Here is a 13,915-nt window from a genome sequence, read left to right as displayed (position 1 = left end):
AATTAACAAATGAGAGCTTGACAGTGGCTCATAAACACCAAGGCCACGCAAAGATCTAATGCGGCGCTAAAGCAACCTAAAGTATATATGCTTTTTAATTAATTAAACCATAATGATACAAAGAATCATTGATAATATTTGGACCAATCAATGCAAATGGACGTCATGACTTTTTTACAATCTGTATTTTTAGCAGTGTAATTAAGATTAGATTTGATACTTGCGTAACAGTAGTTATGCAAAAACTAACTATAATATTGGTCAGTTAAACATCTTTTTTATATACCATATATTTGTCATGCATGTACCTTATATAACGTCATGATTCGACAATATACAGCAAAGCTTATCCTTAAAGCCAATCAAAGCCATTGTTTCTTAGGTGTGTCATATCCAAGTGAGAGTGACAATGATGAAGAGAGAAATTGCAATATGATCGATATGTTGATATTATTGATGAATTATTGTTAAATTGGTTGTAATGAATGATGAGACATGGTGGGTACAAAGGGAAAGAAAAAAGGTTTCCCATTAGGGAAAGTGGGAATTTGTATATGATGATCTGGACTTTCCCTTTAGAGGAGTGGGGAATGAGGGAAGTGCTTACATATATAACATATATGTTGATTCCAAAATGGAGTCTCGAAGCAAATAATGGGCGTTCAAAAGGGAGAGTGCCAACTTGCATCATCACCAATAATGATAAGCATCTGCGGCTGCTATGGGAATGGGACTGGGGCAGTGTACCTTTTTCATTTTTGGTAGCCCTAATGGCAGGTAAAGAAGACCTCTATCACTGGAGTAGTATCATATCATGTTCTCATGCATCCCTATCCATCTTCATCTACTTTCGGCATCCAAATTGGGTTTGAAATGTATTGAGCTTCCATAGGGTTTTTCCAAGTGGCATTCCAGGGTTAGCTGCTTCTTCGTTGAATTCCAACCATAATTTGGTATATGAAGACCACATGTTGCATGCCCAAAGATTTGTTTTTTCTTTTTCTTTTTTCAAAAATAAGATATCCTAAGAATTTCCATCATCTAAGTGCTCATGGAGAGGATCACATGCGGATAGATCGGTTTGATTTTTGACTTTTGCCGACAAGTTTTCTTAAAGCACAAATTAATTAAAGGTTCATTTAAATGATATTCTTATACATTTTTTAGTAATAAAGTTTTCCTTCATGCCAATTTAGTGGAATATCTTTCAACTCCATTACGTGGCAATTCATAAGACTATCCATATATTTATTATTTTAACAAAATAATAAAATTTAATTATGACTTGTAGTACTTGAAAAAATGAATCTCTTAATAATTCATTGGTTTACACGTACACGTTCAATGTGATTGAATATGTTTTTGTTATGTATGTGCACAATTTAACTTTATTTTTTTTAAATGTGTAAAAACATTATTTAATGGAGTATTAATGCACCTTAACTTATGTCCTTGAAGCACTCATCGACAAAAGCCTTGAGTCTTTACTATTTATTACTCCAACAAAACCTTAATTTTTTTATTATTATAAATCAACACCTTAATTATTGAGTATTAAACAACCACGCATAATCAATTTGTGTCCAAACTAATTTATTACTAACAAATTTTTTTTTTTTTTTTGAAAAATGTGTATTATAGTTCATTATTGAGTTATTACTTCGAAAGACCTTGATTTTTATATGATTATTGGTATTTGGTAGTCAATGTTCATATTATATATTGAGGGTGACTTTTTTATTATTAAGTAATTATTGATTTATTACTCCAAAAGACTTTGATTTTTATATGACTTAATGTTTGGTAGACAATGTTCATATTATATAATTAGGGTGAATTTTTTATTAAGTAATTATTGAGTTATTACTCCAAAATACTTTTTTTTTGAGAATGATACTCCAAAATACTTTGATTTTTATATGACTTGGGGTTTGGTAGTCAATGTTCATATTATATATTTAGGGTGAATTTTTTATTAAATAAGTTTCTCCATGGGAAAATTAAAGTCAATATTTTTAGTAGAGAAAAACAAAGAAATTTTGTCAATAATCTATAAGGTGAAAGGCACATCCCATGACAAAAGAATGCATGAGACAATACATGTGACTCTTAAAATGAATAAATCCCTAGCAGCAGGAAGATCAGAGGCTTTGGAGTTCAAATTTGTAATTTGTGAATGAGACGCTTTGAACGTGATCTAACCATTTCAGAATTCAACTTCCACCCATTGGGCCATTGGAAATATTATTGGTAGGAGTAAATTAATTATAAGTTCCTTTTCAAATTGAATTTTTAATCATATTTTTAAAGAAGCAAATTTTATTTCCCCTAATATTACCAAATGGGCTCTTTTGTGTAATTGTTAGGCAAAGACCAAATGGGCTCTTTTGTGTAATTGTTAGGCAAAGACTCTGTCTACACGATCCTTCATTTTTTTAAGGTAAATTGTAAATTACACTCATAAAGTTTGGGGATATTTGGATTTTATACTCTGAAATTTTAGAATTTTGATTTTATCCCTTAAAAACTAGGGGTGTTTAGATTTTACATCATGACGTTTCAAAATTTGGATTTTACCTCCTAAATCCAAATTTTAGTAGTGTTTGGATTTTACTTTTAAAAAAATTGGGATTGTTTGGATTTTACACCCTGAAATTTCAGCCTAAACACCCCTGAACTTTAGGAGGTAAAATCCAAATTTTGAAATATCCGAGTATAAAATCTAAACACCCTAAACTTCAGGAGTTAAAATCTAAATTCTAAAATTTCAGGTTATAAAATCTTAACACCCCCAAACTTTAGGAGTGTAATTTGCAATTTACTCTTTTTTTTTTTTTTTTTTCCTTGGGAATCTGGAGCGAGATGAGATTAGTTCATGCATATTATAGTCTATTTTTTTTGTGGTTCGTTAATTTACTGAGGAGTAAATTTCAGAAACAAAATAAATAAATACACTTACATGGTTACACTATCTTGTTTTTTTTTTTTTTTTTGGTGGAATTATTTTACTTGCGTATTTGCATTTTTTAATACCTCATTTTTTTTTTTTAGTACAACTGTAATTTTATCTAACTTATTTTTATGCAAAATAAACCCATGGTGGTATACTGGTATTCTGTACCAAATTAACACTAAAAGTTGTGCTGGGATTAAAATTTTCATTTTACCCCTAAAATTAAGAAGAAAAAAAAAGGGTTTGAGTTTAACGAGCCTAATCGTCTCAAAAGTACCTTGAGTAGCCAAATATCACAATAAGTAGATAGATAAATATATTTTTTTTATCAGCAAGCAAATGCAATAATTCAATAAAACAAGTATATTAAATGTTCTATATATACTAAATTTTAGTAGCCAAAACCTTATCTCTATAGATATACATATATAATTAAGTTACCATGAATGGATACCAAATCACCATAGAATATATTTTACATAATAATTAAGATAAAATGAGGAAGCACTTGGTTTTGGAACTCAACTTTGGCTAGCTAGCTCACAATAGTCAATAGCCGATAAATTAAGGAATCAAACAACGTGATGTAAATCTCTATAAACAATCAATATGAAGAGAACGTTTGAAAATAATATCGAAGCATAGATCGCTGATCAATATCTGCAGGCTGATCCTCACTATGAGTGCATGCCCCCTACCTGGTTTTGCAACTCAAGACAAACCATGCAGCATGCATCTTTGTAACTACTACTGCAATATATATCAGAGAGAGAGAGAGAGAGGGTATAGCCATGTGCTTGATCACATGTATTATCCAGACCTATCAGTCTAGCAATACGCATGCAATTGGCCCAATATGGAGGTGTTGCAGAGCAGTGAGCACTAAATTAAACTGCTCACAAAAACGTAAATACATTCACATGTTTTTTTCGAAGATAGCAATACGCATGCAATTCCATCTATCTGTATAGGTCTAGCAGTATCCCCACCACCACCACCTGAAATCCTAAATTACTGTTCACAAAATATAAATACCAAATTCACACCTTTACACGGGAATATTGATACCTTATATAGTTTATTAAGCAAGCAACTGTTAGCGTGATTCTTAGCTTCATATACAATACAAACATCTTTGACCTTTTAATCTATTTTTTTATTGTTTTGTACGTTGAAATTTGAGAATAACCCTAATGTTTTCTATTATATATATGTGTGTGTACTTAAAGCAGGTTTTGTAATATAATTGATATGTATGTATTTGTATATTAAGTCTTTATCATAGATATATACGATATAGAATATAAAATTAATTTATGTTATTTGTATTAGATTTTTGGATAGTTTGATAACAACTAGTGGAAGAGAGCCACATGAGGACCAGGGGACCATCCTCCCCTCCATCCCCACCCCAGAAAAAAAAAAACATTATACTACGTGGCCTCCATACTCTTTGTCAAAAATTATTCCAAAAATTATATTACTTAATATATAGGAATTCAATTTTACAAAATAAACATATGGATTTAAATTCCTTTCCAACACTAGTAAAATCTTCTATATGCATCAATTTATTTACTTAATTATCAGCATTTATACATTGATAGAGGATCAAAATCCATAATTGGAAGGGAAGATACATAGCATGTCAAAAGTTTAGTGTTGGATGAGTTTTAATGTGTTTCTTGCATTATTAATCCTTCATATGTCTTCTATCCATTCAAAAAATAAATCCTTCATATCACTTCTAAAGAATATATCTCATAATTTTAATTGTGTATTAAAACATTCTTTATACAAATTTGAAACCTTACAAATTTTTTACTAGTTAAATTCTGAATAAATAATAAGAAAACAAAATCTAAGTAAATGTACCAAAGAAATGAAATAACCGTATTTTTTATTACAAAGAAAATATTCTTAATACTTGATTCCATTTCTTGTTTTGTTTTGTTTTCAGTTAGCTGTTGTGTCACGTTAAACTTAACTTGCAGATATACTAGATATATATTCAACATTGATATTCAAAATAAAAAGTGAGTTATTTTTACTTCTTCTTTTTTGTCTTTTTAAATAAATGAATTAATATGTGTAGGAGTGGAGTTATGAATTTTGTTTGATGAGAGACTTGCATCATTATGGTATTGATGTACATATATACTAGACAAGAAAAATTCAAAATACGTGCACGTGAGCACACACGTACTAGTTACATATGTGTGTATGAGGTAAAAAAAAAACCTTTATTTTCTTTATTTTCAAACTCTAAAGTAAATCATATAAGTCATAAATATATTATATACAAAATTATCAACTTTGAAATCAAGAGAACTTATCATCTTCTAAACTATAATGAATATATGAGAGTTGTCTAATTTGAAATAAACAAGTACCCAAAAATAAAAGCTTGGTATCTCTCATCTAACTTATGCTCATCAAGGACCTTTTATAGAATTAACTTAATCTATTAGCATTTTTATAGTGAATATCTTTAAAAAATTGTGATTGAAACAATATCATTTTTCTTAGCACTAATCATTACATATGTAATTAACTCAGTTGGGATTAGGGTTCTTGGATGATTCAAGATAGTTCTTGATGGTTTAGATGCTAGAACTCAATGTTTAAGGCCTTAAAGTTTAAGGTTTGGCCTTAAGGTTAGGGTGGTTTAAGAGATTAAGGCTTGTGTGAAAACACTTCTAGGGTTTTTATTATGAAGGTTTACTATGAATACTTGATGATTGAATGAGTTGTGATTGCTTCGAATGACTCAGCTTCTCCAAGAAAACTAAACAGAGAAAGGGTGAGACTACCTCAAGGGAGTCTCTACCTCCATGAGAAAATAAGAAATTAAACTAGGCGACAACTTGATTGTTCTTCCATCCATGACAATGATGATGACATGGCACAATTTATGCATTACTTGCCTCATTCTCAATGGCCACATGACTCATTACTATTGGATGAACTCAATAGCTAGGCATGTGAATAAAGAATATACATGTGCTACATGCTACATGTGCACTTAACGTACCCAAAGTAACTTCCAAATAAATCTAAGCCTAACCGACTACTAGGATGTGTGCTCAATTAGTTTTCCACTTGCGTTAATTACAACTCTAATTCAATCCCAAAATTGATTGTTGGATGTCTTTCATGTGTTGGACTTGGCTAGGTATGAATTGGAATGCATTTTAGGCAAGCAGAGGTTAGCGTGACAATTTGAGGGGTTGAAGTCCAAATTGGAGACCTCCAAGTGCCAATCGGCACTTGGATTTACTGCCTCAGTTTTTGCTTCCTTTTGGCTATCTTGACTTTGTCTTAAGTTCTTAACAACATACCACCTTAATTACTAATTGTGAAAAAAAATTATGAAAATTGTTATATCCTTAAATGTATTGCTTCTAAAATATTAAAAATTGAGACACATATTTATGGTCCTTTTCAGATTTCATGAATGTATTATCCTGTTTTAGTTTGACTCATTTAATAGTCAAATTTAAATCTGATTTTAAACTTTAATATATATAAATAAACTTTATTTATAGCCAGGAGGGTTTGAGTTCAAATCTTTTCAAGAAAGTGCAATAAAGCAGTTAGTGAGAAACAATCATAATACTGATGAAAAAGATAAAATAGAAAAATTACCCATTCAATAATTACTAATTAAACTTCAAATAGTACTTCGCTTTTAACTACAATTCTGCTTTGGTAGTCTGCATACTCTCTTACAAGCAAAAATTCGTAACACAAAAAGAACTGGTACAAATATTGAATAAACTCATGTAACACAAAAAGCAAAATGACAATGAAGAGAAAAGAATTGCACATTGTCACTCATCTTAAGCATTTTCCTTCTCATTATACTAATTGATAACAATGAAAATTGCTATAAAATCAGAAGCCCGACAATGACTTCACTCTATTTGAAAGTACATAATATTCAGGGCAGTACTTGGAATACAATCCTTGAAAGCATTCTCTGAGAACCAAGAATTGATAATGCTTTTAGATTGATTACTTGGAGTTCCTGCATGCCACTTATCGACTAGCCTAAAACCAAATTTGGATGCAGCTGACAGTATAGATGGTTCATCTACTCGGCGAAATACATGGCAAAGGATTAATGCTGGTTCCCAATCCACTGTAATGCCTCCTTTCGATGAAATCATTTCTTTTGCAGTTGCAAACAAGGGCAAAATAGCTTCAGGAATATAAGTCACATCTGTGCCTACAATGACATCAAAACCTCTATTATTTATTTCCTTGATGGCTTCTATGTGGTCTCTGTTTCCCCATTGTAGTCTCTTTGTGATCAATTTGTCAAGGAATGGTGGCTTAATATTTGAATTGACATTTCGGGACAGTAGGTCAAGAGCATTTGTATCTCCATCAGTGGCAACTACTAGGTCAGCAGATACAACAGCAGCCATAGAGCAGATGCCTCCACAGCCACACCCCAACTCTAACACCCTTTTCCCTGCAACAATAGTAGGATTTCCTGCTAGTACAGAAGCCATCAAACGAGCTGATTCCCACAGCATCAAGCCAGTTGATTTGCAGGTGTGTTGATACTCCTTGGACAGTACTTCAATCTTGTAGTTAGATTCTCCAAGGTTGACCACAACAGTCTAAAAGGAAAAACCAAGAAAAAGTGAGTAACAATGCTCTTTCTAATTAAATGACCAGTACTAAAAGATCAGTTCAGCACCCCAAAAGGCAAAAATTAGTAAAACAAAAACATGTTTGACTTCTACCAATTCAAATTTTTTTTTTTATAAGCTTATTCAAATATCTATATCTTTCCTGTTCAAATAACAATGAAATCTACTATTGAAGTAACCAACAAAACAAGTTACATATGCAGAGTATTGAATTTTTAACAGCCTAAGCATAGGTGAGAAATTGTTGCAATAGTTTAGGAAAATTTAGTGTGCGTTTGCGTGCAAATGATTCAGCATTGCGTTTGCATTTTTGTTTTTGGCTGGGTCCCACGACACTGTTCACAACCCAGCCAAAAACACAAAAACGCGCATACCCATACATTTCTGGGTCCCACAGCACCATTCACACTTTTAAAAATTATTTTGCTACAATGTTTTTAGCAATAAGTTTTCAGTTTTCAACAAATAAGCGATATACAAACAGACCCTTAGGTACAACTAGAAAGATAAAAAGAAAAAGGTAAAACTTTACCTCATTATCATTGGAAGGTGAAATCCCAAACATATCAACTGCCACACCCTCTGACATGTCAACATCAAAATTATTCACAACCTCCGTCAATGTATTCTCCCTGACTTTAGGCTCAATATACTCTTCACCAGGCAAGTCTATCTTAACTGAAGCTTCCATACTGGAAGAAGAGCTTGCATCATCTGAATGGCGGAAAACAGCTTGGATCCAACGCCTAGAATCATGACAAACAAAAACATACATTCATCAAAGAGATGATCTTTTAATACAATTTAAACAAAGTGGCTGGCACCAAAAAATAAATTGCCAAGAGCAAAATTTTTTCTTATTAAATTGTTGAGCTAATGACTTGACAAAACAGTTCAATTTAGAGCCTTAAATAGACAGATTACTAAATTCACATTAACGCGATATCTATTATGCTATCATAAGTAAAAGCCAAAATTTAAATGTAAAAATATAAAATAACAAACTGCAATGGAAATTTAAGACAATCACCTACCGATTCATCACCAACTCCCTCGAGCGGTTCTCTACTTGTTTGCAGCACAAACCAAGTTCTTCAACATGAAATCCATTTTCTTCAAATAGACTTGTCAAGAACTCATTAGAAAAATAGAAAGCTCGCTGAAAAGAGAAAATAATAACAATAAAGTTTTACATAAATAAGTGGCTAACTCAAGAAACTAGACACATCATATAAACAAGACTGGAACTTACAGTGCCATCACCCCTGACATAAAAGTTTTCACTAATCTTTTGATCCTTGCAAGTAAACCTCTCCTGCAAACATAGTATAAAAAAATATAGAAAAACTTATAAAGACAACAAGTAACCAATATAAGATTCGCATAACTTAAACAAATTTTTTGTTTTGGAGGGGTTGGGGGAGGGGGTGATTTGCCACAAACTAAATGAGAAATTTTATTTTATTTTATTTTTTATAGATAAATTAAATAAGAATTTTAGTTTTGTGATCCACCCTGTTTTAGGCTGAACAATCAAAATTATGTTTGATGGAACAGGGATGCTCATATTGTATTAAAAGATATTATGGCTGCTCATATTCTTCAAGAGGAGAGCATTAAATCACCCAGGATACACCAAACCACTTCATCTCAAGCAAGCACATTGAAGGATGGGAATATTCGGTAGAAGATGGTGAAACCTTACCTTCACCAATGATATGGAAAATAATTGCTGAGGGGTGAGGACACGGGTGACGGGTTTAGACCCATGCAGGAGTCAAGTTTTATCAACTATCAAAAAAGGCAATTAGACACCCTCCTCCCCCCCCCCCCCCCCCCCCTTTTCTCTTTTCTCTTTTCCTTTTTTACCATAACCATTACTGGCCTTCAAGAAATATAAAACCAACCCGGTTTACTAACTCACACTACATTTGGATGAGCTTAATTTTACCTTAAAAGAGAATGTACAACTTTTTAAAGCATCACCTTTTACAAAATAAGCCTATCCAAACACTAAACCTCAGCCATTTCAAGATTTTTTTTTGCGAGGGGGGGGGGGGGGGGGGGGGGGGGTTCAAGTTCTTTGGCAGAGAATTACAGAGTTTAATCAATCTTAGCAAAAAATTTCAGAGAGAGAGAGAGAGAGAGGATCAACCTGAGCAAGGTCACCAATAGCATAATCACGAAACAGCACACAACCATTTGGCTGAAAAGTACAAATTGGAATTTCACATTTCATAGAGTTCATTACACCAAAGTCAATAAAATTAATATGTTTCACAATTGTAAGTATGCTGATATCGTACCTTCAGAATTTTTCTAATGTTCTGCAATGCTAGAGGCATCTTCTCTGGGGAGACTGCAGATAACACAAAAATCTGCTTAACAAGTCAGCTAGTTGACAGGATAACAAACACCAAGTGAAACTTAATCACAAGAACATATTGTTCAATTATAAATTAGGTAGAAATGCAATTATTTATCAATGAACATGAACAAACAGATGTCCAATAAGCAAGTAAACTGATAGATTCTAACTTCCACTTAAATACCATGGTCACAATATCAATTGAAGATGGAGGAATCTCCTTGATCAGATCATCAACTGTCAAATCACAAACGAATGCACTAACTCGGGATTCTTTGAAGTCCTTATGCATCTGCAATAAGCAAAATGAATACACTCAGCCAAATATACCTGCTTAAACTATATGTTTTACAGTTGGACAAAATGACTCCTAAAGCTACAAAAAATAAAGCACATAAAACAAGAAAATTGATATATGTCACCACCCAAAGTACCCAATGCACAAAACACCCACTTCCGTGGGGTTTGAGAGGTGATTAATAGGTAGTCTTACCCCAAGTTTTCAATAAATTCTAAGATTGGTGGAAATTTAAGAAGTCATAAGATTTCCCCATGCCAAAAATAATAAAGCCAGCCATTCAAGGCCAAGTGTACAAGGTGAAAACAATGAATTGAACTCATGATGTATAGCACATCTTTTACAATGATTAGAGCCCAAACTTAACATATCTCTTCACATTTATGCAAAATCTTCATGGTACAATGAAAGGTCAAAAGAAAACATATTTCCACCAAAGTTTTGACTCATTATTAAACTGGTCAACATACCAGTTGTAGCTTCTCTGAATCATATACAGGTAGCATGTCATTGAGTTTGTTGGTAGAATATAAAGAAGCAATCAAACAGGAGAAAACTTCAAATTATCAGACAATGGAACATTCAGCCCAATTTCATTACCATTAGAATTTAGAGTTTAATAGTAAGATTGAAGGCTTAGTCTCCCTATCCCTCCAATATTAATTTTAGAGTTTTTCACCAATATTATGGGCTTTTTGGTAAACTTCAACAACTCCACTACTCGACCATAATTATTCCAGATTCAACTTATCTATGCACAATACATTATGAACCAAGTTCTAACAAGTGTCCAGTCATAAAAATTCAACAATGATTCAGCAAGAGCAAAAAAATAAAATCAAACCTTAACCAAGTTAACAGCACGTGGTGAGAAATCACATGCATAAACAAAAACATCTGGATATGTAGCAAGCAGGGGAAAGATAGTATTTCCAGCTCCACAGCCAACCTGCTAACAACAACAAACATTAATAACCCAAAATATAGTAACCTCTAAAGAGCAGTTAAGGTGCTTCTAATAGGAAAATGAGCTATACCACTTCCCCAATTGAATTCATACACATGGTCGCATTGACTAATGCAGTAAAAACAAAACTATGATATCTTTTCCAATGACTTTTTTTGGATAATTCAATTGCTATAACAAGTGGGGGAGGGCAGAATTCGAGCCCTAGTTCTTGTCATATAGAAGACTAGGCAATGCCACTAAGCTATATGACTCTTACAACCTTTTCCAATAACAATTATATTCAACCATGTAGGTCATTGATAAATATAGCCACATTGTTGAATTCAAAGTTACAACACCTAAGGAATTATACATAATTTTTATCAAGAAAAAGCTAGGCTGGTTTTGCAAGAGAGAGAGAGTGTCGGTGTCAATGTTATTTACCTCCAAAAGCACTTTTTTTCCTGATCCCTGCAAAACCAAAAAAATCCATAGAAGATTTATACATCTTAAATCATTGAAGAAATTTCCAAATATAAAAAGGAACAAAAAACCAATACTGACAGAGAAATAGTGGCCCCACTCCTTGTCCAAGTAGTGCCTATCTTTGAAAAACTGAAGAAAGAAAAAAACAAAATGAAATAGCGGGTATCAAATTATATGGGTGAAGAGGATTAATGGTAGTACTATTTATAGTGATAGAAATTAAAAAAGCAAGTAAATAGCATTTGAATAAGCAGAGAAATGAGTAGATATAGAATAGGAATTACTCTATCTTGATGGCGTTTGTAAAAGATGTCCCAATACTTCTTAGCTTCTCTTTCATATTTCTCTGCCACACAAGATTCATATCATAATATTCAATAAGAAATATACTTAAAAACAAACAATCTCTCTATAAAATGAGAGAGAGAGAGAGAGAGAGAGAGAGAGAGAAACCTCTCCAAAAAGGGGAGATAGCATTGGTAGGGGTAGGGAATATCTGGATCCTCTGGGGTGCCTGTTGTTGCTCTTGCTCCTCGCCTTCTTGCGCATCACTCGCCATCTTTCTTTCAAAGCCCAGACCACACACAGCTAAGGGTTTTGCTTGTTTGTCACTGCTCTGCTCTAGACTATACTTTTTTTTCTCACATCGCTAGTTCGACCCATCGGTTAGTCACGTGAGGAATTAACGCTCCCTTTGGATTTTTTTTTTTTTTTAATAACTATAAAATCCAAACTATTTTATTAGTTAATCAAGATTTGCTATTTTGCCAACAGCTGAGGTAGACAATGTGTCCACGTAAGCCCAGAAATTAAGTTCATTGGACTCGGTTTGGTTTAAAGGAAATCGAGTCCATTGGACTCGATTAAGTTTAAATGGAAAACGAGTCTGTTGAACTCGATTTCCTTTCAGCCCTCCACATGTCCATCAAAACACAAATCGCACTCAAAAACTAAAGTTCAAAACACATCAAGTGTCTCATTCTCACTCTCAATCTCTCTCACTCTCACTCTCATTCCCTCTCGCTCCGTCGCTGTCGCTCTCAGTCTCATTCCCTCTCACTCTCACTCTCACTCTTCGTCGCCGTCACTCACTCTCATTCCCTCTCGCTCCGTCGCCGTCGCCCCCTCTCACTCTGTCGCTCCGTCTCCACCTCGCTCAGCCTTTCTCTCTCAGACACTGATTTTGGTTGGCTCCGCTGGTAGTCTATCACAAAAGTAAGGACTCTCTCTCTATTCCTTGCAACTAATGGCATAAAATCCAATATATGCTATCAAAATTGTATCTCTATTTTTCCCAAAAAAAAAATTGTATCTTTATTATGAATCCCCATCCCAGTATTTTGAAGCACTATTTTTGGTTCTTACCTATCACATTTTTCAATTGCATTATGTATTTATGTGTTGGTTTTGAACTTCTCTAATTCTTTGCTTGGTAATGCAATACTAACTTAAAGTAATTGCTGAATCTTTGTGTTGATTTGTGATTGTAGCATCAATATGGCCAGAAACAGATGGTATATAGGATATAGAAGTCATGTCGATGTGGGGTACATGCATCTTGATCTAGCATTTTTAACTTCCAGCACCTGCTGTTTTCTTTAATTTTAATATATTAAATTGCATCATTACCAAATCATTAACCTATTGCCACATGATTAATGCATTGATAACAATCAGGCTTTGTTATTACATCACAGGCTTCACATAATTCTTGTGATCTGTTATGATTACTATCATGCCTATGGAAAACTCATTATCAGATGGATGGAATCATCTCATTCAAGTGTGTCGTATGATTGCAGCTAGCTCATCGTAGCTTTCTTTAGCTATCATCGTAGCTTTCTTGAGTATTTTATTTCAAAATGCAAAATCCGTAACAATAATGAAAGAAGACAGCTTGTTATTGTTTGATATGGAATATAGGTTTAGGTTGAGTTAATCCCCCTAGTTTGCATCATTTTTAAAGATAATTTTGACTTCTTTCTTAATTAGAATGTTGACCTTTCAAAGTATTGTACGTGTTTTTCATAATCTATATCTACTAATAATATATTATACTTTTAACCGAAGTGTTGCTTTTATCAAAATACTCTTTGTTAGAAGGTCTGTTAATGGTGCTTTTATGATAGTGTTCAGTGCAAGCTTACAATATCCTAATGAAAGGTTAAATTAGAGTGTTAATTCTAGAATTTTATAA

The 13,915-nt window shown here is 33.0% G+C and overlaps 1 protein-coding gene across 1 annotated transcript; it reads right to left on the bottom strand.

Moving 5' to 3' along the window:
* Positions 1-6,589: 6,589 nt before the first annotated feature.
* LOC126707966 (uncharacterized) lies at positions 6,590-12,350 on the bottom strand. The gene is made up of 12 exons (XM_050407739.1): positions 12,172-12,350; positions 12,003-12,064; positions 11,797-11,847; positions 11,677-11,703; positions 11,128-11,232; positions 10,170-10,277; positions 9,924-9,995; positions 9,773-9,823; positions 8,870-8,932; positions 8,652-8,776; positions 8,150-8,363; positions 6,590-7,584 (listed from the first exon to the last, which is right to left on the bottom strand). The coding sequence occupies exons 1-12, from the start codon at positions 12,275-12,277 to the stop codon at positions 6,871-6,873; spliced, it is 1,698 nt and encodes a 565-aa protein (XP_050263696.1). The 5' UTR covers positions 12,278-12,350; the 3' UTR covers positions 6,590-6,870.
* Between the last annotated feature and the right edge of the window lie 1,565 nt (positions 12,351-13,915).

This window comes from Quercus robur, chromosome 2, assembly GCF_932294415.1.
Source record: "Quercus robur chromosome 2, dhQueRobu3.1, whole genome shotgun sequence".
Taxonomy (NCBI): domain Eukaryota; kingdom Viridiplantae; phylum Streptophyta; class Magnoliopsida; order Fagales; family Fagaceae; genus Quercus; species Quercus robur.
Note: the sequence above shows the minus strand (reverse complement) of the source record. Positions and strands in the feature narration are given on the sequence as shown.

Coding starts and splice junctions, on each gene's coding strand:
- LOC126707966 (XM_050407739.1), bottom strand. CDS start 12,277: ATGGCGAGTGATGCGCAAGAAGGCGAGGAGCAAGAGCAACAACAGGCA. Junction 8,777..8,869: donor ATGTCAGGGGTGATGGCACT/GTAAGTTCCAGT, acceptor TTCTCTTTTCAG/CGAGCTTTCTATTTTTCTAA. Junction 7,585..8,149: donor CACCTTCCAATGATAATGAG/GTAAAGTTTTAC, acceptor TTTTCCTTTTAG/ACTGTTGTGGTCAACCTTGG.